General features: G+C 55.4%; 1 protein-coding gene across 1 annotated transcript; it reads left to right on the top strand.

Annotated features, from left to right (window-relative positions):
* Window positions 1–3,603: 3,603 nt before the first annotated feature.
* Window positions 3,604–20,514, top strand: WFDC1 (WAP four-disulfide core domain 1). The gene is made up of 6 exons (XM_032957800.2): window positions 3,604–5,130; window positions 10,084–10,273; window positions 11,011–11,094; window positions 15,190–15,330; window positions 17,650–17,691; window positions 18,480–20,514. The coding sequence occupies exons 1-6, from the start codon at window positions 4,933–4,935 to the stop codon at window positions 18,539–18,541; spliced, it is 717 nt and encodes a 238-aa protein (XP_032813691.2). The 5' UTR covers window positions 3,604–4,932; the 3' UTR covers window positions 18,542–20,514.
* Window positions 20,515–22,462: the final 1,948 nt, after the last annotated feature.

Below are 22,462 nucleotides of genomic sequence, written 5' to 3'. Positions count from 1 at the left end.
CGGACGTCTGAGAGAGCACCGGTCCGGGGAGAGTGGCGGGAAATTCGAGCCACCTGATTGGACGGGAGGCCAGCAGATCAGCGCCAATTTGTCTTTGATGTAGAGGACAATAAAAAGGGTAGAGAAGGTAGGGAGAGTTGGTTCCTATTGTTCTCAAGCCAGGCTCGGGGCCGTCGACTTCCCAGCCACTCGAACGTCCGTGTGACGAGTCGAGGTGCAGCGAGGATCCGACCCAGCAGCTCCGTACGAGTCGAACCGTGAGTACCCGAGAGTGAGATATTGAGGCCATTGTGAGATTGTCTTAGGAGAGTGATTTGAAAGAGGCGATACAGATCGGGTTTTAGACCATCGGGAGATAGGTTAGACCCGCCCTGCTGGTGAAGTTAAAAATGCATCTTGTGTGGACTTTTATCGCAGAGGCTCTCGGGTGGGCACACGAACAATGTCACTGCGACACTAAACTAAACTTTATTTTACCAGGTAAGGTTTACTGAGCTACCGTATACTGTAGAGCTCTTTTTCAGAAGCGACCTGGCCACAAACGATAGCTCAACAAAGTGGCTCATCGTGTGGAAATGTATAGCAGCCAAATGCTCTAAATGCGTGTTTATAAATGTCAAGGGGAAACCGGAGGACCCGGGGGAAAATCCACACAGCCACGGGGAGAACATGCATACTACAAATATACACCAGGTGTCAGAGTCTGGATCGAAGCCACGACCTCATCCTGTGTACCAGGCGAGGATAGTTGACTTCTCCTAGCCACCGTGATACAAAGCAAGCAGTCCGCGCTGTTTCCTGCTGCGCACAGTGAAGTTGCTGGCCAACTTGGGAGGCCCGATGCAGACAGCGTTTTATGAGCCCCCTTTCAATGCAATAACTCCGAGAAAAAGATGACGACACGTGGAGACAAAGCGATGGGGACTGTAGCGAGACCCCATGAATGCGGACCCAGGGTAGAGAGGGCTAATGCGACGAGAGAAGAGTTCCAGACAAGATATAGTTGGAATATTAATTAGTTAATGTTAATTGGCTTGCTATGTTTATCAAGGTCTGAATTCGAGATGCTAATTTGGTGAACCACTGACATTTCTATGAATGCGGGGCTCCTTGAGCTATGTTGGGACTCTCCGCTTTTGCTTAGTTTGCTTATTCCATGCGCCACCACCGGATATAAATGCACTTATTATATATGTCTTATTGTTTGCTTGCAGTAATTGCCGCTATTACATCTGGAGTGTGACCGCCCCGCATTCCCACATTGATTCAATTACTCGACCCGAGAGAGCGGTGGGAGGAGGTTTTGCCCTAACTTCCCTACTTCTGCAGTCTGGAGAGAAGGAGTGGGGCCCCAATAACCCTTCATCATCATAGTCATCATCATCATCAATCTCCTGGATAACCATCTATGCGTCCATTGAGACGCAATGTCCTCTGCAATAGAGACATTAACAGCCATGGCCCATCCACTGCTGGATGAAGGCCTCCCCAAGGAACCTCCAACACGTTTCTGCGAAATCACAGTCCTCATCAAATTGCGTCAGTCATCGGGGGTGACGAGGGGAGGGGGGGGAGGCGTCATTTGACCATACTTCACCACGATAGTGTAAGACGCTGGTATGAACACCAAATTGACGTGCCATGTTTTTATTTAGCATCAACGGTGGTTCTAATGACACCACTGGTCACTGGCGCGGCGGCGAGGTCTCGATGGCCCTGCAGGTCGAATTAATGAAATGTCCCCCCCATACCGAATCGCCTCCCCCTCCCCCTTTCCCGGCGCGCCGGCCCCTCCGGCCCACAGGCACCGGTGCAATCGCAGCACCTGCACCCTCAGTGGTGAGGGTGGGTGATGGGGTGGAGGGTGATAAAGGTGGGTTTTGCGAGAGGGGGGTGATGGGGGGTAGCGGTAATGGGGGGCGTGGGGAGGGGTTCCTTGGTCGGGGGGAGAGCAGGGAAACGTGATGCTGTTTGTGTGGAGGAGGTGAGAGCCACGCCGCATGTGTACGCGAGCTGTCTCCCGAGGAGTGGTGAACGGCACGGGCCATGGGCGGCACGGGTCATGGGCGGCACGGGTCATGGGTGGCACGGGTCATGGGTGGCACGGGTCATGGGCGGCACGGGTCATGGGTGGCACTGGCCATGGGCGGCACGGGTCATGGGTGGCACGGGTCATGGATGACACTGGCTGGACATGGGTGGCACGGGTCATGGGTGGCACGGGTCATGGGTGGCACGGGTCATGGGTGGCACTGGCCATGGGCGGCACGGGTCATGGGTGGCACGGGTCATGGATGACACTGGCTGGACATGGGTGGCACGGGTCATGGGTGGCACGGGTCATGGGTGGCACGGGTCATGGGTGGCACTGGCCATGGGCGGCACGGGTCATGGGTGGCACGGGTCATGGATGACACTGGCTGGACATGGGTGGCACGGGTCATGGGCGGCACGGGTCATGGGTGGCACTGGCCATGGGTGGCACGGGTCATGGGTGGCACGGGTCATGGGTGGCACTGGCCATGGGTGGCACGGGTCATGGGTGGCACGGGTCATGGGTGGCACGGGTCATGGGTGGCACTGTTCATACAGTGAGGGAAAAAAGTATTTGATCCCCTGCTGATTTTGTACGCTTGCCCACTGACAAAGAAATGATCAGTCTATAATTTTAATGGTAGGTTTATTTGAACAGTGAGAGACAATAACAACAACAAAATCCAGAAAAACGCATGTCAAAAATGTTATGAATTGATTTGCATTTTAATGAGGGAAATAAGTATTTGACCCCTCTGCAAAACATGACTTAGTACTCGGTGGCAAAACCCGTTCTTGGCATCACAGAGGTCAGACATTTCTTGTAGTTGGCCACCACGTCTGCACACATCTCAGGAGGGATTTTGTCCCACTCTTTGCAGATCTTCTCCAAGTCATTAAGGTTTCGAGGCTGACGTTTGGCAATTCGAACTTTCAGCTCCCACAGATTTTCTGTGGGATTAAGGTCTGGAGACTGCTAGGCCACTCCAGGACCTTAATGTGCTTCTTCTTGAGCCACTCCTTTGTTGCCTTGGCCGTGTGTTTTTGGTCATTGTCATGCTGGAATACCCATCCACGACCCATTTTCAATGCTCTGGCTGAGGGAAGGAGGTTCTCACCCAAGATTTGACGGTACATGGCACCGTCCATCGTCCCTTTGATGCGGTGAAGTTGCCCTGTCCCCTTAGCAGAAAAACACCCCCAAAGCATAATGTTTCCACCTCCATGTTTGACGGTGGGGATGGTGTTCTTGGGGTCATAGGTAGCATTCCTCCTCCTCCTCCAAACACGGCGAGTTGAGTTGATGCCAAAGAGCTCCATTTTGGTCTCATCTGACCACAACACTTTCACCCAGTTGTCCTCTGAATCATTCAGATGTTCATTGGCAAACTTCAGACGGGCATGTATATGTGCTTTCTTGAGCAGGGGGACCACGCGGGCACTGCAGGATATTAGTCCTTCACGGCGTAGTGTGTTACCAATTGTTTTCTTGGTGACTATGGTCCCAGCTGCCTTGAGATCATTGACCAGATCCTCCCGTGTAGTTCTGGGCTGATTCCTCACCGTTCTCATGATCATTGCAACTCCACGAGGTGAGATCTTGCATGGGGCCCCAGGCCGAGGGAGATTGACAGTTCTTTTGTGTTTCTTCCATTTGCGAATAATCGCACCAACTGTTGTCACCTCACCAAGCTGCTTGGCAATGGTCTTGTAGCCCATTCCAGCCTTGTGTAGGTCTACAATCTTGTCCATGACATCCTTGGAGAGCTCTTTGGTCTTGGCCATGGTGGAGAGTTTGGAATCTGATTGATTGATTGATTGCTTCTGTGGACAAGTGTTTTATATACAGGTAACAAGCTGAGATTAGGAGCACTCCCTTTAAGAGTGTGCTCCTAATCTCAGCTCGTTACCTGTATAAAAGACACTTGGGAGCCAGAAATCTTTCTGATTGAGAGGGGGTCAAATACTTATTTCCCTAATTAAAATGCAAATCAATTTATAACATTTCTGACATGCGGTTTTCTGGATTTTTGTTGTTATTCTGTCTCTCAGTGTTCAAATAAACCTACCATTAAAATTATAGACTGATCATTTATTTGTCAGTGGGCAAACGTACAAAATCAGCAGGGGATCAAATACTTTTTCCCTCACTGTAGGTGGAACGGGTCATGGGCGGCATGGGTCACCGAGGAGGGTCGCGTAGGCACGCGCCATCGCATGAGTTACGATGGCCACGCCGTGGGGTATAAGCGGAGCGGACAACTCCGGCCCCAGAGTGAAATTACACACGCGACGCAGTGCTTCGGCAAAGGCACCCCGACACAAATACATCTCACCACCACCACCACCACTCCCAAGCCTCCCCCGCCACCACCAGCATCATCCTCCATCTCTGCCAGCCTCCTTCATCACCCTCCACCCACCACCACCAGCCTCCACCGCGCTCCCCGCTCCACCCCCTGTCCCTCTCTTACCCCGCCTCGTGCCGCGATTTCCCCGAGGGAACAGCGCCCCCCCCTCTATCCCCGACCCGCCTCCTCTCTCCACCTCCCCCGTCCCCTCCCGGCGGTCACACCGCCTACCGCGTGCACCATCCTGCACGTCGCGTCCCGGCCCGGTGCCTCCAACCCGCCCGCCTCACGCAGCGCGTCCACGGAGGTGGTGGTTGTGGTGGTGGTGGTGCCGACACGTGCTTGTGGCTCAACCGCGTGTCTCATTCACCAGATCTCGCCGACCAGGTCGAGGATTTCCGTTCCGTCTGGACGTGTCCTCCTCGTCTCCTCATCCCATCATCAATGGTCAACGTAGTGTGACGAGCGCAACACGGATCCCAGCACTCGTCTCATCCTCTTCCTCACGTATCAACTACTCACTGCCGGGAAGACCCCGCGTGGATGAATGGCGATGTCCGTAGCTTCAACCATAAGCGGCCGCTATCACCACCACGGCTGCCTCCCCATGCTGCTGCTGCTGGTGGTGGTGCTTCTGCTGCCTCCCAGCGTCCGGCTGCACCCCGGGGTGCTGGAAGCGGGGCCGCGGGACGCTCCCAGGGGCGCCCTGCACCTCCGCGTGGTCGACCGAGCCGGCCCCGCAGACGTGAGTGCCGCTTGCACTTTTGTTGTTATGGGCGAACTCATCGCCAGGTGCGAAAGGCTTGGGCTGCGGATGGGGTGGTCAGGAAACGTGCAGCCAGTGGATTCTTGAATCGGTCTGTGCGCCGTGCCAAGTGCTCCGGTTTCCTCCACGCGACGCCAAAGTCTCATCAGTGTGATTGGCCGCACATGCCAAGAGTACTACTGTGTAGAAGGTGGCAGGACCCTCCTGAAAAGAAGTCTTGAGGATCAGCCGAGGATCAGCCGAGGCTTTTCGCACAGGTAAGCGCAGGGCACGGTTGGCTACGTACGGCGCCAAATAAGTTCAACACACTTTTAATGAGACGCATCGCGATGAACGTGATGTTGTACCAGATCAGTATACCTCAATGGGCTCCCGATGGGCCCTAGTGTAGTACAACTCTGCCCCGTTGTCATGAATCCACTGCTGGATGAGGGCCTCCTCCCCTCGAAGGGGCTATTTGGCTATACTTCACTGGGTGGGCAAAGGCGGACAGGAATAGACGTGGATGCGCAGGAGCACGGTGCGATAATGGAGTTTGCTCCACTGCCCTCTGCTGCCCACATCGTAGCCCCACAACCTCTTTTCATGTATACAGTCTATATTGCATACAGTCTATGCCACAGCGTGTGCATATACTGCAGTGTAAGTCCTGAACAGGGGCCATCGAGGCAGTCTCTGGTAGTCGTCTCAGCCCCGTCCCGGGCCCCTTCACGCACGGCCCGTGACCGCTCGCCCCTCCGGGGCCCCAGGGACCGGTCTGTCCGCCCTGCCCAGGGGGCCCTCTCACTCTGCCTGCAGCCCTCGCGAGCGAAGCGGGACCCGCCAGGGTGCAGGGCGCTTCCTCCATTCTTCCCTCGACACGCGCCCGTTTCCATTCGCTAGCTCCTTCCCTCCTAATCTGACTCCTTCCCTCTTTGGACCATCCCTTCCATCTCTAGACCATCCCCTCCTTCTCTAAACCATTCCTTTATTTCTGGACTATGCGTTCCATAGACCATCCCTTCCATCTCTAGACCATTCCCTCTCTCAGGCAATTCCTTCCCTGTCTCACTCTCCAAACCCGCCCTTCTCGAGGCTTTTCTTCCCTCAAAAATCCCGCCCCCCCTCCCCACGCGAAACTCCTCTGTGAGCTCGCGACTTTCCCGACGGACCCTAGAGCCCAACCAACTCGGCCTTTCCTAACGTCCAGGAGAGAGACCTCTCAGCCCACGTAGGCGAGCCCAGAGGTTCTTCACGCGGGGATTCCCCGCGGTCGCTGGGAGGGAGCAGCCCAGGCGACCCGGGAAACAGTTCGGCACCCGGCACACCACATCCATTCATACGCGCTATGGCAGCGGCTGCTACTAGTCACGTCTACTATAGCAGCCCAGCAACCCTGAACAGGACCCTCCTGAAAAGGAGTCTCGTTATTCAGTCCGAGGCCCGTTCCCGGGTGTAGTTGAAGAAATGATGAAGGGCGCTCTGTGACCACAATCATAATTTGGGATCGTAAATTAAGGGAGCTCAAAGGGAGCTCGGTATTTCTAGGATTATTTACATATTTGCTGGCTGCACAGCCACGACCAGATGCCCCCCCCCATCGCCCCCCCCCCCCCCCCGCAGGGCCGCCTGGCCTGCGCTTCTATAAACACTGGCGGCCGATTCGTTACACAAAGACGGTCAACAAATAAATAGAGATGTCAGGAGTCCCTGCCAAAGAACGGGCACGCGTTCCAGAGGACCGCAGTGGAGGGATACAGAGCGGTTAAAAATCAGGTTGCGTGAAAACCAGGCGCCAGGTGGATTGTTCCATCGCCTTGAGGAAGCCTTCATCCAGCAGCGGATCATGGATTGCCGATAGTAGTGATTATTATGACATAACAGAACTGTTGATGCACATGCAGGTCGGTGCCGGTTGGTGAGGCAGAGGAGTTCAGGTCCGATGCAGATATCACTCACTGGCCCTGGCTGAGGATCTGGCTCACGTGGCCGGGTTACAGCTCGATGCGCTAACCGCTATGCCACCGCCCCACCCTGCCTCGCACACACGGGGGACTTTTAACACAAAACAAGCTTTGTCAGCAAGAACCTTCTGGGAACCTTCTGAGAATGCCACATTCTCAGCATATTTAGCAGGGCACTTTTACCAAAGGGTATTTTTGTTTTTATTCTCCAACTTTGTATAATCGTTAATATTAATTAAAGACGCGTGTTTTGTCCATGACTTTCCACGCTTTACCTCCTCAATGCTTATCCAACATACAGAGTCTTCACACAATAACTCACACAAAAGCTCCATCTGTTCAATCCTTCTCAACGCATTCGGCCAGAGGTCATGACCTATGGGTCACGGCCAGAAGGTTGCTACCTCAAGGCTGCGGCCTCCACGTCACGGCAAGGAGGCCACCGCTTTAAGGGCACATTGAGAGGTCACTACATCGAGGTGCACGTACAGCGTTCAAGGCCACGAATGAAAGTCACTAACCCAAGACCACGACTGGTGGAGATCAAAGATATAGATCATGACGTCAAGCAGACAACACAGAGGTCACAGCCACGACGACCCGGACAAGGGACGAGCAGACGGGAGTCTCGCCCCGTGTCTCCCACGAAACGCGGGCGTGAATCGTCTGTGGGAAGTTTTATTGTTCACACGCCACTGATATGAGCCCTCAATACCACCACTCGACACAACCACCACTCAACACAACCACAACTCGACACCACCACTCGACACCACCACTCGACACAACCACAACTCAACACAACCACAACTCGACACCACCACTCGACACCACCACTCCCATCCTGCTGGAGGCTGCTGCGGTTCGCCTCCGTGCCACCTTCGTTGTGGTGGCCCCGCAGAGCCGAGAGGCCCTCTCTGAGACCATCATTGTTGCAGAGCTTAACGGTTCAGTCCAGCGGCTGCCCTGGTTAATACTGTGGTGGTGATGGTGGTTATTAAAGATCCCCGTGACGTGATTGGCAAGAGTAGGCCGTTGTGCGTAGAAAAATATGATACAGCAAATTGCTAAGTTGGACGAGACAAAGCAGCTCATTGCTGCGCACTGCGAAACTTGGCAGGATCCTCGTGAGAACGAGTCACGAGACTCGGTGAAGGCGTCCCAGCCTGAATGAGAGTCATAAAATAACAAAACTGACATCGGGCGCTGGCCACTGGCGCCCTCTGCTGTTTGGCTTTGCGAAACGACGAGGCAACAGGGCAGCCTGATGACAATGACGAGTGGAGTGGGATGAGTGGAGTGGGATTATTAATCAGAATCAGAAAGGGTTTTATTCGCCATGTAAGTTCACACCGACACGGAATTTACTTTGGCAGGATGGTGCATACATTCAACATATAGGAATCTAAAATCTTAAATAAGTTTTAAACAAGTCTTACTATAATAAGGGTTAAAAGTCTAACACCAAGGGGCTGAAGTATATAAAATTAAATACATATCGAATATAAAATAGCTTTAAGATATAATTTAAAAATAAAAAATACAAATAGGGTAACATAGTTAATATCGGCAAGGTGTCGTTATGTAGATCAAATGTTAAAAACAGTGTTAGCCCTTGGCCTTGTTTAACAGGCCAGCAGCAGATGGGAAGAAACTGTTTTTATGGCGTGAGGTTTTGGTCCTGATGGACCGAAGCCTTCTGCCGGAGGGGAGTAGCTGAAACAGAGAGTGTCCAGGGTGGGAGAAATCGGCCATAATCTTCCTCGCTCGCCTCATGGACCTTGTCGTGTGCAGGTCCTCGAGGGTTGGTAGATTGCAGGCAATCACCTTCTCAGCAGTGTGGATGATACGCTGCAGTCTGCTCTTGTCCTTGGCAGTGGCAGCAGCGTACCAGACGGTTATGGAGGAGGTGAGGATGGATTCAATGATCGCTGTATAGAATTGCACCATCATTGTCTTTGGCAGGTTGAATTTCTTCAGCTGCCGTAGAAAGTACATCCTCTGTTGAGCTTTCTTGGTGAGGGAGCTGATGTTCAATTCCCACTTGAGGTCCCGGGAGAGAATAGTGCCCAGGAAGCGGAAGGACTCTACAATTTTTACTGGGGAGTCTAACAGGGTGATGGGGGTGAGTGGTGCTGTATTCTTCCTGTTGTCCTTTCCCCGCACCTCCGATTAGCACGGTTGGCTAAGTACGGTGTGAAAGAAGTTCAACGTGCATTAGATTGAGGACCTGAAACTAACACCCCTCCCTCAGGGTCCTTCGCCTGTTGATACAACTCCTGGGGACTTCAACAAAACACGCAGAGACGCAGGGAGAAGGGGCTGGAGAGACGCCAGGGCGTAGTACAGCCTGCTGTCACTCCACTGCTGGATGAGGGCCTCGCAATGCCGTGTGGATCACATTTGGGTGGGGTTGTTAATCGACCACACTTCATTACGCTGGCCACGGTTGGTGAATAGACAAAAGCAGATCACATGGACACTCAATCCGATTTTAATTTCAACTCATAACGCGGCGCCGCCCGCGCTCGTAGAGAGAGGAGCCACAGGCGAGGAACAGCGGCAAGGCGGCAGCAGCCGCAGCAACAGCAGCCGCAGCAGCAGCCGCAGCAGCAGCAGCGAAGCCCCCACCGCCACCCGGCTCTTTATCGTGAAACATTTGTTGAGAGTTTCCTTCACGATGGCCATGGCGTGACCCCCACCACCGTTTTTCATGCACGACCCCGCGCACCCCCCCACCCCCACCGGTGTGCCCCCCTGCCCCTCCCCCGTGTGCCCCCCTGCCCCCCCCATGTGCCCCCCTGCCCCTCCCCCCCGTGTGCCCCCCTGCCCCCCCCGTGTGCCCCCCTGCCCCCCCCATGTGCCCCCCCTGCCCCCCCATGTGCCCCCCCTGCCCCCCCATGTGCCCCCCTGCCCCCCCGTGTGCCTCCCTGCCCCGTGTGACCGTCCCGCGCGCTCCCGCCCCGTGGCGTTGGCCGTGCCCGCACAGGGCCAGGACTACGAGGCGGAGGCGCCGGAGCAGCAGCGCAGCGACCGCTGCCCCCCGCCGCCGCAGAGGCTCCCGGAGCGCGCCTGCGAGGTGGCGAGCTGCCGAGCCAACTCCGAGTGCGGACAGACAAAGCGCTGCTGCTACAACGGCTGCAGCTACGCCTGCCTCGAGCCCGTGCCGCCACCCCCAGGTTCCATCACCCCCACCCTCCGTCCCCCCCGCCCCCACCCTCCATCCCCCCCGCCCCCACCCTCCATCCCCCCCGCCCCCACCCTCCATCCCCCCCGCCCCACCCTCCCTCCCCCCGCCCCCACCCTCCCTCCCCCCCGCCCCCACCCTCCCTCCCCCCCGCCCCCACCCTCCATCCCCCCCGCCCCCACCCTCCATCGCCCCCACCCTCCATCCCCCCGCCCCCACCCTCCCTCCCCCACGAACCCTACCGCCTGGTGATGGTGCAGGGGCAGCCCTGCAAGTGCCCTCGCCCAGAGCACTTCCACTGGCTGGTGTTCGGTCTGCTCTTAGCCGCTGGCCGGGAGTGCCCCACGCTTTACCCCACCACACGTGATTTGGCGCTCGACTGTGGTGCTGGGTGGACAGAGGCGAGGGGATTTAAGAAACGTGACAGCTGTTGTGATGATGGAATCGAACCCGTGGCCTCCGGATTGCAAGCTTCAGTGTGCTAACAGCGTCTCTGATATTATACAATACGATACGATCGGGGTATCAATTTATACGGATCTCTACGAGTCAGCAACCCGGCACACCACATCCAGTATAACCCCCCTCTTCGCTATGGTAGTGGCTACTACTCGTCACCTGCCACCTACTCCAGCCTCCCATAGATCAGGGAGAAATGAAGCGCAGTGGGTAAGCCCCACGACCTGCCGCGGGCTGAGTTTGAGTCCGGCGTGTGACTTTGTGTTCCAGTGCTGGACTGGCTCGTGCAGCCAAAGCCGCGCTGGCTCGGAGGCAACGGCTGGCTGCTCGACGGTCCCGAGGAGGTCCTCCCAGGTGAGAGCTCTGCTGAGAGGGGCCCCGCGTGGCTCACAGGTCGCAGCGCTGCGCTGGCACCACCGAGATTCTGGATTCGAATCCAGATATCGGTGGCTAAATCGGGGGTCCCGAGTGCGGTGAGTTGATGGGCTTAGCCTGGTTACCAATGACTGCGCGCACAAAAATAGCCAAGACGTTAAATTAGTTTTTGAACTTAATTTTGGCTAAGTTCTAGCTCTGAGGTTGAACAGAACGTCGACGCAACTGTCATGCGACAAACCCTACTCTCGGTGGCAGAGGCGGTGGGGAAAGTACCGACTCCTGATGTGACGAACAAAGGTCCGTTTAAGAAGCGATCCCAGAGAAAGTTCGAGTGTGCAGACGGTGCAACTGCGATGGGGACCACATGCCAGAAGGCACCCGGACGCCGGCCTACGAATAGATTTTGGACAAAATTGGACAAAGGGAGGGCCGCATGCAGTCACGTGCACCAGGGCCCATTCCAATTACGCGACGCCAGATGTTGGCAGATTCGTGCCAAAGATCTGACGTTCACAACACGCGAATCAGACCCCTAACGAGATGCGCAGCGAATAAATGGCCTGCTGACGAGGTGCGCTTGACGTGTGTGGGATGTGTAGCTTGTGTGGGGTGTGTGAGTGTCCGGGGTGTGTGGGGTGTGTGAGTGTCCGGGGTGTGTGGGGTGTGCGGGGTCTGTGAGTGTCCGGGGTGTGTGGGGTGTGTGAGTGTCCGGGGTGTGTGGGGTGTGTAGCTTGTGTGGGGTGTGTGAGTGTCCGGGGTGTGTGGGGTGTGTGGGGTGTGTGAGTGTCCGGGGTGTGTGGGGTGTGTGGGGTGTGTGAGTGTCCGGGGTGTGTGGGGTGTGTGGGGTGTGTGTGGGGTGTGTGGGGTGTGTGAGTGTCCGGGGTGTGTGGGGTGTGTGGGGTGTGTGAGTGTCCGGGGTGTGTGGGTTGTGTGAGTGTCCGGGGTGTGTGGGGTGTGCGGGGTGTGTGGGGTGTGTGTAGCTTGTGTGGGGTGTGTGAGTGTCCGGGGTGTGTGGGGTGTGTGGGGTGTGTGGGTGTCCGGGGTGTGTGGGGTGTCGGGGTTGTGTGGGGTGTGTGAGTGTCCGGGGTGTGTGGGATGTGTAGCTTGTGTGGGGTGTGTGAGTGTCCGGGGTGTGTAGCTTGTGTGGGGTGTGTGAGTGTCCGGGATGTGTGGGGTGTGTGAGTGTCCGGGGTGTGTGGGATGTGTAGCTTGTGTGGGGTGTGTGAGTGTCCGGGGTGTGTGGGGTGTGTGGGGTGTGTGGGGTGTGTGAGTGTCCGGGGTGTGTGGGGTGTGCGGGGTGCATGGGGTGTAGGGGGTGTGGGGTGTCGGGGTTGTGCGTAATGCGTGGGGTGTGTGGGGTGTGTGTGTGGGGTGTGTGTGGGGTGTGTGGTGTGTGTGGGGTGTGTGTGGGGTGTGTGTGGGGTGTGTGGTGTGTGTGGTGTGTGTGGGGTGTGTGTGGTGTGTGTGGGGTGTGTGTGTGGTGTGTGTGGGGTGTGTGTGTGGTGTGTGTGGGGTGTGTGATGTGTGTGTGGTGTGTGTGGGGTGTGTGTGTGATGCGTGTGGTGTGTGCGGTGTGTGTGTGGTGTGTGTGGTGTGTGTGTGGTGTGTGTGTGGTGTGTGTGGGGTGTGTGGTGTGTGTGTGGTGTGTGTGTGGTGTGTGTGGTGTGTGTGGGGTGTGTTATGTGTGTGTGGTGTGTGTGTGGTTTGTGTGTGGTGTGTGTGGGGTGTGTGTGGTGTGTGTGTGATGCGTGGTGTGTGTGTGTGTGTGGTGTGTGTGTGTGGTGTGTGTGGGGTGTGTGGTGTGTGTGGGGTGTGTGGTGTGTGTGGTGTGTGTGTGGTGTGTGTGGTGTGTGTGGGGTGTGTTATGTGTGTGTGGTGTGTGTGTGGTTTGTGTGTGGTGTGTGTGGGGTGTGTGTGGTGTGTGTGTGGTGTGTGCGTGATGTGTGTGGTGTGTGTGGGGTGTGTGTGTGATGCGTGTGGTGTGTGTGGGGTGTGTGCGTGATGCGTGTGGTGTGTGTGTGGTGTGTGTGGTGTGTGTGTGGTGTGTGTGGTGTGTAGGGTGTGTGTGTGTGGTGTGTGTGGGGTGTGTGTCGGGTGTGTGTGTGTGATGCGTGTGGTGTGTGTGGTGTGTGTGTGGTGTGTGTGTGGTGTGTGTGGGGTGTGTGTGGTGTGTGTGGGGGGTGTGTGGTGTGTGTGTGGTGTGTGTGATGCGTGTGGTGTGTGTGTGGTGTGTGTGGTGTGAGTGTGGTGTGTGTGTGATGCGTGTGGTGTGTGTGGGGTGTGTGTGTGATGCGTGTGGTGTGTGTGTGGTGTGTGTGGTGTGTGTGTGGTGTGTGTGTGGTGTGTGTGTGGTGTGTGTGGGGTGTGTGTGGGGTGTGTGTGTGATGCGTGTGGTGTGTGTGGTGTGTGTGGTGTGTGTGGTGTGTGTGTGGTGTGTGTGTGGTGTGTGTGGTGTGTGTGTGGTGTGTGCGTGATGCGTGTGGTGTGTGTGTGGTGTGTGTGTGGTGTGTGTGGGGTGTGTGTGTGATGCGTGTGGTGTGTGTGGGGTGTGTGCGTGATGCGTGTGGTGTGTGTGTGGTGTGTGTGGTGTGTGTGGTGTGTGTGTGGTGTGTGTGGTGTGTAGGGTGTGTGGTGTGTGTGGGGTGTGTGTCGGGTGTGTGTGTGTGATGCGTGTGGTGTGGTGTGTGTGTGGTGTGTGTGTGTGGTGTGTTTGTGGTGTGTGGGGTGTGTGTGGTGTGTGTGTGGTGTGTGGTGTGTGTGTGGTGTGTGTGGGGTGTGTGTGGGGTGTGTGTGTGATGCGTGTGGTGTGTGTGGTGTGTGTGGTGTGTGTGGTGTGTGTGTGGTGTGTGTGTGGTGTGTGTGGTGTGTGTGGTGTGTGTGTGATGTGTGTGGGGTGTGTGTGTGGTGTGTGTGTGTGTGGTGTGTGTGGGGTGTGTGATGTGTGTGTGGTGTGTGTGACGTGTGTGTGTGATGCGTGTGGTGTGTGTGTGGTGTGTGTGGTGTGTGTGTGGTGTGTGCGTGATGCGTGTGGTGTGTGTGTGTGGTGTGTGTGGTGTGTGTGTGGTGTGTGTGGGGTGTGTGTGTGATGCGTGTGGTGTGTGTGGGGTGTGTGCGTGATGCGTGTGGTGTGTGTGTGGTGTGTGTGGTGTGTGTGGTGTGTGTGTGGTGTGTGTGGTGTGTGTGGTGTGTAGGGTGTGTGTGTGTGGTGTGTGTGGGGTGTGTGTCGGGTGTGTGTGTGTGATGCGTGTGGTGTGTGTGGTGTGTGTGTGTGGTGTGTGTGTGGTGTGTGTGGGGTGTGTGTGGTGTGTGTGGGGTGTGTGTGGTGTGTGTGTGGTGTGTGTGATGCGTGTGGTGTGTGTGTGGTGTGTGTGGTGTGAGTGTGGTGTGTGTGTGATGCGTGTGGTGTGTGTGGGGTGTGTGTGTGATGCGTGTGGTGTGTGTGTGGTGTGTGTGGTGTGTGTGTGTGGTGTGTGTGGGGTGTGTGTGGGGTGTGTGTGTGATGCGTGTGGTGTGTGTGGTGTGTGTGGTGTGTGTGTGGTGTGTGTGTGGTGTGTGTGGTGTGTGTGTGGTGTGTGTGGTGTGTGTGTGATGTGTGTGGGGTGTGTGTGTGGTGTGTGTGTGTGTGTGGTGTGTGTGGGGTGTGTGATGTGTGTGTGGTGTGTGTGACGTGTGTGTGATGCGTGTGGTGTGTGTGTGGTGTGTGTCGTGTGAGTGTGGTGTGTGTGGGGTGTGTGTGTGATGCGTGTGGTGTGTGTGTGGTGTGTGTGTGGTGTGTGTGGGGTGTGTGTGTGGTGTGTGTGGGGTGTGTGTGGGGTGTGTGTGTGATGCGTGTGGTGTGTGTCGTGTGTGTGGGGTGTGTGTGTGGTGTGTGTGGGGTGTGTGTGGGGTGTGTGGGGTGTGTGTGGTGTCTGTGTGGTGTCTGTGTGGTGTGTGTGGTGTGTGTGTGGTGTGTGTTGTGTGTGTGTGATGTGTGTGGGGTGTCTGTGTGGTGTGTGTGTGTGTGTGTGGGTTGTGTGTGGGGTGTGTGTGTGATGCGTGTGGTGTGTGTGGGGTGTGTGGTGTGCGGCACAGCGGAGGCGTGCAGCACCACGGAGGATGGCGACGTGCCGCTGCAGTGTCCCACGGGCTACGAGTGCCACATCATCCGCCCGGGCAACCCGGCCCTCGGACTGCCCAACCGCGGGCAGTGCGTGAAACAGCGCGAGCACGCAGGTAACACCCGCAGGTAGCGCCCGCAGGTAACGCCCGCAGGTAGCGCCCGCAGGTAACGCCCGCAGGTAACCCCCGCAGATAACGCCCGCAGGTAACGCCCGCAGGTAACGCCAGCAGGTAGCGCCCGCAGGTAACGCCCGCAGGTAACGCCCGCAGGTAACCCCCGCAGGTAACGCCAGCAGGTAACGCCCGCAGGTAACGCCCGCAGGTAACGCCCGCAGGTAACGCCCGCAGGTAACCCCCGCAGGTAACGCCCGCAGGTAACCCCCGCAGGTAACGCCCGCAGGTAACGCCCGCAGGTAACCCCCGCAGGTAACGCCCGCAGGTAACCCCCGCAGGTAACCCCCGCAGGTAACGCCCGCAGGTAACCCCCGCAGATAACGCCCGCAGGTAACGCCCGCGCCGTCACCGGGACCCGCGGTGCACGGCGTTTTACGGCATCAGAGGCAGAGCGTGAGATGGGTTTAAGATTTTACGTAGTAACTACGAGTAGATATGAGAGTTACGACGACATAATGTGTTGTTGAGGTGACGATCGTGGCAATGTGTGTGTTTCACACACACATTGCCACCAGGTACTGAGTCCACTGGTATTTTGGTCGTAAGCTGTTAGGGAATTGAATTCGGGTCGCCGGGTTCGTAGCGCAGTGCGCCACTGCCCCCCACACAGAGACATTCACACTGCAGTACTCAGAGCCATAAAGGTGCCGTGGTAACGAGATGTGGACTACCTTTCCTGGTATGCAGGAGGTCGTGGGTTCGCTCCCGACCCTGATGCCTGCTGCTGTTTATTTGGAGTTTGCGTGGTCTCCTCGTGGGCGTGAGGATTATTTTTCCGGGTTTTCATGTTTTTCCCTCCGCATTTAGAAACATGCATTTAGAGTATTTGGCTGCTAGAAATGTTCATGTGATAAGCCACTTCGTTGAGCTATCATTTGTGGCCAGGTCACTTCTGAAAATGAGCTCTACAGCTCAGTGGGCCCTACCTGGTGAAATAAAAAAAGAGTTTAGTTTATATTCTTAGTTTTTTCGGTAAAGTCACGTTGAAGAGAAACAACAAAATAACAAAATATATATAAAACAATAAAAAATTCTCACGACGTTTCGACCATAACTCAAACCTGATGATGACCGTTTGAGTTATGGTCGAAACGTCGTGAGAATTTTTTATTGTTTTATATATATTTTGTTATTTTGTTGTTTCTCTTCAACGTGACTTTACCGAAAAAACTAAGAATATGAATTACTGCAGTCACGAAAGCTTTAAATCAGAGTTTAGTTTAAGACAACCACCCACGAGGTCGCGCCGCGACCGCCTGCAGTTCTCCGGTATCGCCACGAGGTGGCACCGCAGGACCACCAAAGGCTCCGAGCAGCGCCGCTCTCGCTCATTGAACACACTGCTGCATGCGGGCATCCACACCCCGGGCAGGCCGTGGGGGCGACTTGAGTACAACCCGAGGTCAGTACGGGTTGGTGGAGGCGGGAAGCATAGGGCACATGGGTCGACTCGGCCTCAAATTAGTACGTTGTGCGGTGTGTAAACATCGACATTCCACTCGCCGCCTCGTGTGCCGTGGCGGCCTTCATAGGTTCTCGCGAGGGTTGCTGAGTCTACACGATGCTGGATAATCGCCCGATGAAGCTGGATGTAATCACCAGCGAAACGTCGTACTCGAATTGTAAATGTTGTGGGTTTACACTCCAACATAACAGTGTGCTGAAGCAGTAAGTAATTGTCATGTTTTATTTCCGTGACAAACCTTACTTAATGGCTGTATTGGGCGGTGGCGGATTAATGACACGTTTATATTTACGCGATCTATTATGGTTGTTATCGCTCGCAGCACTTGCCACAAAAGTTGACCACAAATTGTGGTCAATGTGTAAACATCGCCAACTCTGCGGTGGCGTTCGCTCAGGTCCGGGTTGTGTGTGCGGCGGTCACGTGGCGCAGAGCTGGTGTGCCCTGGCCATGGGATCTTCTTCGTCTTCTCGTAGTTCCTCTTCTTTCGTACGGCTGATGTCGATGCAGAGAAACAACTGCAATGTCACATTCAGGTGGTCAAGGCAGACAACCGCGTGAGGAGCAGCGGAGCGTATCGCTGTCATCGTGGGTCGTATTGTCGCTCCGGAGACCGGGAGATCGATGGTCGATGTTCGCTCCTCGCATCGATGGCTTTCGTCGTGGATTCTCACTTGACAGAGTGGGCCGCGTGAAGGCTGCTGCCATCGTCCACTCCTTGTTGTTGTTGCTGAATGGCGATGATGGACGGCACTGCGCTAATAACGCACTGGGCGTGTTGTTCCCCACCGCAGACCCGCACAGCTACAAGCACAGGCTTCGCAAAGAGCCCTCCGGTAGGTGCAGCTCCTTCAAGTCCACAGACGCCGTTGGAAATGTTCTAAATGCGGTGGTGCCCCACGGCAAGAAACGCCTTGGTTTCATTCCTGACTCGGGGACCTTCTTGGAAGGAGTTTGTTCTCCCCCCGTTCTGGACGGGGGTTGCCCAGCTTCCCTGGTTTTCTTCCCTCGTAAGAAAACGCGCACACAGTGAATGTAGCGCGTGTCGGCCAAATATCCCAATGCTAAAAATATTACCTTCAAGTTACTCGATTGGCATCCCTTGACCTGCGTGCATTGCGGTACCACCGCAGCCCCTTGTGAGTCTCGACCGCTGTGCACACGTGGCCACCGCGAACCCACCACCGCGCCGTGTCCAAGAGAGAGGCTTTCGCCGTGATATTCGCTCATCCCTGCGCGCGTCCCGCATCCGGGTTCCGGCAGTCACCAAATCATACGGAACGAAACGAGTCTCATCACGCCTCAGAAGCTCGGTGGGGTTCAGCCCTGGACCGCGCTCCGATGGGCGACGGCCACCACGCACAACAGGCGCTGTAGGCTGCTGCCGAGCTACGTTGCCTGCAGCGGAGCGCAGTGCAGCAAAACCCACTGTTGTACCGTACCTCTGTGCTCACACGATCACGCTCGCACACCGCCCAGCGTGTTGAAGGGTGGCCAATTATCCCCCACGATCCTCGCGGATTGCGGGGGAGGCCCCCCTCGTGCAGCAGTGGATTGAGAGGGCCGCGCACGTTGTGGAGTTGCGGGACTTCTCGCCGACGTTCTGCGCTCTCTCCTTCCGCAGGCGGCGGCGCCAACAGCGCCGTGAGCTATGACAAAACGCACCGGAGTCCGCTCGGCAAGTGAGGGCCGAGGAGACGTGGCCACTGGCGAGGGCGCGTCCGTGCCGCCCGGTGCCACGGGGTGCCGCCCGGCGCCACGGGGTGCTGCCCGGAGGGGTGGGGGACGCAGCCACGCTCGGAGACTTTGGGAGATGCTGGAGGGCGGCTCTCACGCGAGGCGTGGCTGTTCATCTCCCCTCGCCCCCAGTCTCTGTGAAGGCGCGACACACACCTCCACTCAGAGTAGACGTAGCCAATACTCGCACCCCGTACCCACGTGACGCCTTCCATCCATCGTTGAACGTGTTTGTGCACGACCTCTGTTAGCCCCATCCGTCCGTCTCTTGGCGGATTTGCGTGGCTGTTAGGGACTCAACCGTAGAGGCCACATTGATCAAACCGTTGGCCGTGCCCTTCACGGCAGAGCCGTTATCCGAGGGCCGACGTCTCATCGCGGCCTGCGGGCACCACCGTTATGATCCCTGATTATTGATCACCACCTCCGCCGCTCACTCACGCGCGTTCGACAGCGTCACAGAACCCATGAGTGCGCGTGGTTTCCCCCCCCCCCCCCCCCCTTTTTTAGTTCTCCTTAGAGCAGATGAAAGCAGAAGTGCGTGATGTTGCAATGTACGTTTTTTTTCGTGAGCCATTAGGACTCGTTGGCTGTAACGCATTTAGCAAGGTAGAGGTATTAGTCTTGTGTTTTTGTAACGCATAACTCTTTCTCAGCGGTGGCGTAATTGAGCGACTCTTAAATTTCACCGGGCAAGCGAGCTGCAATGGCAATTGCCGCGTTAACCGCTCGTGCGTAACATGGCGAGTTCATTTGTTTGGTCGTCTCGGGTGGTGGAGGGTTCTTGACGACACACATTTCGCTGGATCGTAACCACGTGGCCTAACCCCAACACAAATATTTTCGTAATCATTACCGTACTGGCCGCGTACCCTACCGCGTGTTAATAAGACACGAGTGGCGACGCCAAGTGGAAAAACTGCACTGCCAGGAGCTGCCAGGAGGCCTGGCTCCAGCTCCTCTCGGTGGGGGGGGGGGGGCTGTTGTGAGTTGGGGGGCCACCGCGAGAGCGACTTGGCCGTTGAGCCGCGTGAGCCCGGGTGGGCCAAAGGGACGCGCATTGGCGGCGGTGGTGATGGTGGTGCCGGGTCAATGCCAGCACCCGCCACGTAGTCGTCGGCTCTGGCTCAGGCAGTCGCGTGATGGGAACGCAGCCGCGGTGCCCTTTAATCCGCTGGCAGGCGGCGTGACAACGCTCCTCTCGCCTGCGCTTGGTGCTGCAATGGCGCGCAGGTGATGCGAACGCCGTCAGTATTTGTGTTTCCGTTCGGATTATTCGCGAGTCAAGCCGATCGTGGGGCGAGCCCCACCGCAGTGTTTAGGCGGTGGGTCACCTTGAGGTTGTGCGTTGTAAGTTGCACCGTGTAAGCTTTGTCAGTATCGTCTCTTCGTGTAAGTGTTATGCAACATTTGATGAACACACGTGCCCTCCTTTGTCAATCCATTGCTGGATGAATGTCTCCTCCAAGGCTGCGTTGGTAACGTGGTGTTGACTGACCATACTTCACCCACGGTGGCACTTGCGGGTGAGTCTAACACATCGGCTTTGGTGAAGAAGGGGCCACCTGGGACCGGATTCGGTTGTTCACTCGCCACTCACGTGAGCCCTGGCTGCGGATCGAACTTGGGCTGGCGGGTCCGCAGCTACGTGCGCTCACGCCGCTGGATTCCCTAGTGCACGGTCCCACGTGGCGCTTCTTCTGCTGGGAGAAGCCTTCGCGGCCGCCTCGAGGTTTGTCAAATCTCCGATGGCAGAGACTCTGGCACATTGAGGCACGAGTTCACTAGAGACCCCACGCTGTTTAGCACGTGAGTGGAGTTGCCGTTAATGTTTGAACGTGTTAACTTCAATTATGTAATCACTTTATATGCTAATGTGTATGTGAGTAATTTAAAAGACGCAATTAAATTCCTTGCATAACGCCGTGTCACCTCCCTCGTATTTTGTGCCAGAGCGCAGCTCGCAACGAGGCCCACACAACCCACGACAACCCACGAGACTCTTCAAGCGGGATTCAGCACAACTGCCACCAAATGATTGTCAATCCGAGGCTTCGCGATTAAAAAACCCGGGGATAATTTATCACCGTATATTTTTCGGGTCACTTGTCGACTGGATTGGGCAGGTGACTAGAAAGCCAAATCCCCAGCGAGAATTTCCCACTCGTGGTTTTGATGTTACACTCGGGCTGTCCTATCCGTTGACATTTGCCCCACGAATATGTACCGACATTAATACATACTGTTCAACAAAATTGATATTACAAGTCGCTGTATCCAACCAACCACTAGTATTACACAAAGACAAAGATCCCCCCTATAGCCTTAACAGACTTTTGGGGCAAGTGCTGTTAGCGAGCACCTATGAAGGCCGGCACAGCACGCGAGGGGGTGGGTGGCCAATACCACGCTCGGCCGCCTTTGTCTTCCCAGTGGCGATGTTTACACATCGCACCAGGTACTCATTTGAGACTGAGTCAACCTAGGGGAGGCCCAGGATCGGTTCAAATAATCGTTCCTGATGTTCGCCGTGAGCGGGAACCCGGGTCGCCAAGTTCGCAGCGCGGCGCACTAACCTCTACACTACCGCTCCCCCAAGTGACACACACAGCTGCGCTCTCCTATCGCAGGGTGGCGATGTCGGTAGCATACCTGGGCGATGCTGCGTATACGAACACACACAGTGCAGTATCAGTGGCGTGGGGACAGCCCTTCCATAGCTCCATTTATTTGGTATAGCCCTGTGAGCCATTCGGCTCTTGAATCGGGTGCAACCGCAACAAACAAAAACATGAACAAGAAAACATCTTAAAGTGACTATGTGACTGTGCAAACAGAAAATCCAGGAAAAAAAACATCAAAATATTCCTGAAATAGCACCATACACCAACGCTGTGTGCAAAAATCCCAGTGGGATGCAAGTCAAACAACAATAACCACAAGACAACTAAGATTAAGGCCATCAGTCTAACTCCGTACTACAATAAACAAAAAACATGGCCAAACCAAAAAACGTTTTCGAAATCATCAAAATAAAGCCATAAATGTAACGTAACAGTGATGATGGGGACTGTGGCCGTGGGGCCCCAAGGAGACAAAAGGGGCCGCGGCACAGGGGGTGGGGGGGGGTCACCGCTGATCATCTCTCGCTGGCTGATGCGGCGAGCCTCCTCAGGACAGCCTCACGGAGTCTCAAGACTCGTCAGGAACATGCGGACAAGTGTTCACATTCGGGATGTTATCTTGACACTTAAAAGATGTTAACCATTTTGACTCTCTTCTTTGGTTCTTTCGGTAAAGTCACGTAGAATGAGAATAAAATAATAAATTGATAAAATAAAATAACAAAATAATATTCTCACGACGTTTCGGCCACAACACAAGCGGCCTTCATCAGGTGAAGGGGATGAGACTGTCTGGAGGACAGCGCTGGAGTGAGAAAGCCACGCTGAGATCACGACCTTTAAGCTGTGTGAGAAGAAACAAAGCACCTTGACAAATGAATTAGCATATAATTTAGCATTGACATGGCTGAGTGATTAGCTTGTGACTGGTCACAGAAAAGGCTATGTTAAAGTTAAAGCATACACATCCGCAAAGACACCCCTTGACAAAGGAATTAGCATAGAATTTAGCATTGAAATAGCTAAGTTAAAGTATACACATCCGCAGAGGCACCCCTTGACAAAGGAATTAGCATATTCTGTTTTGTCCATGATGACAGTTGCATTGCCCTTGTCGGCAGAATATAACAACAAAATTCAAGAACTACTCAACGATGGCAGCTATACAAAAAAAAAGAGATCCCACCAACAGCCTGGTTACCAAAACGAACAAAATCATCTCTGATTCAACAGCATTAATTGATGA

The sequence above is a fragment of the Petromyzon marinus genome, chromosome 20, assembly GCF_048934315.1.
Source record: "Petromyzon marinus isolate PM22_M1 ecotype Great Lakes invasive population chromosome 20, UKy_Petmar_22M1.pri1.0, whole genome shotgun sequence".
Classification (NCBI taxonomy): domain Eukaryota; kingdom Metazoa; phylum Chordata; class Hyperoartia; order Petromyzontiformes; family Petromyzontidae; genus Petromyzon; species Petromyzon marinus.
Note: the sequence above shows the minus strand (reverse complement) of the source record. Positions and strands in the feature narration are given on the sequence as shown.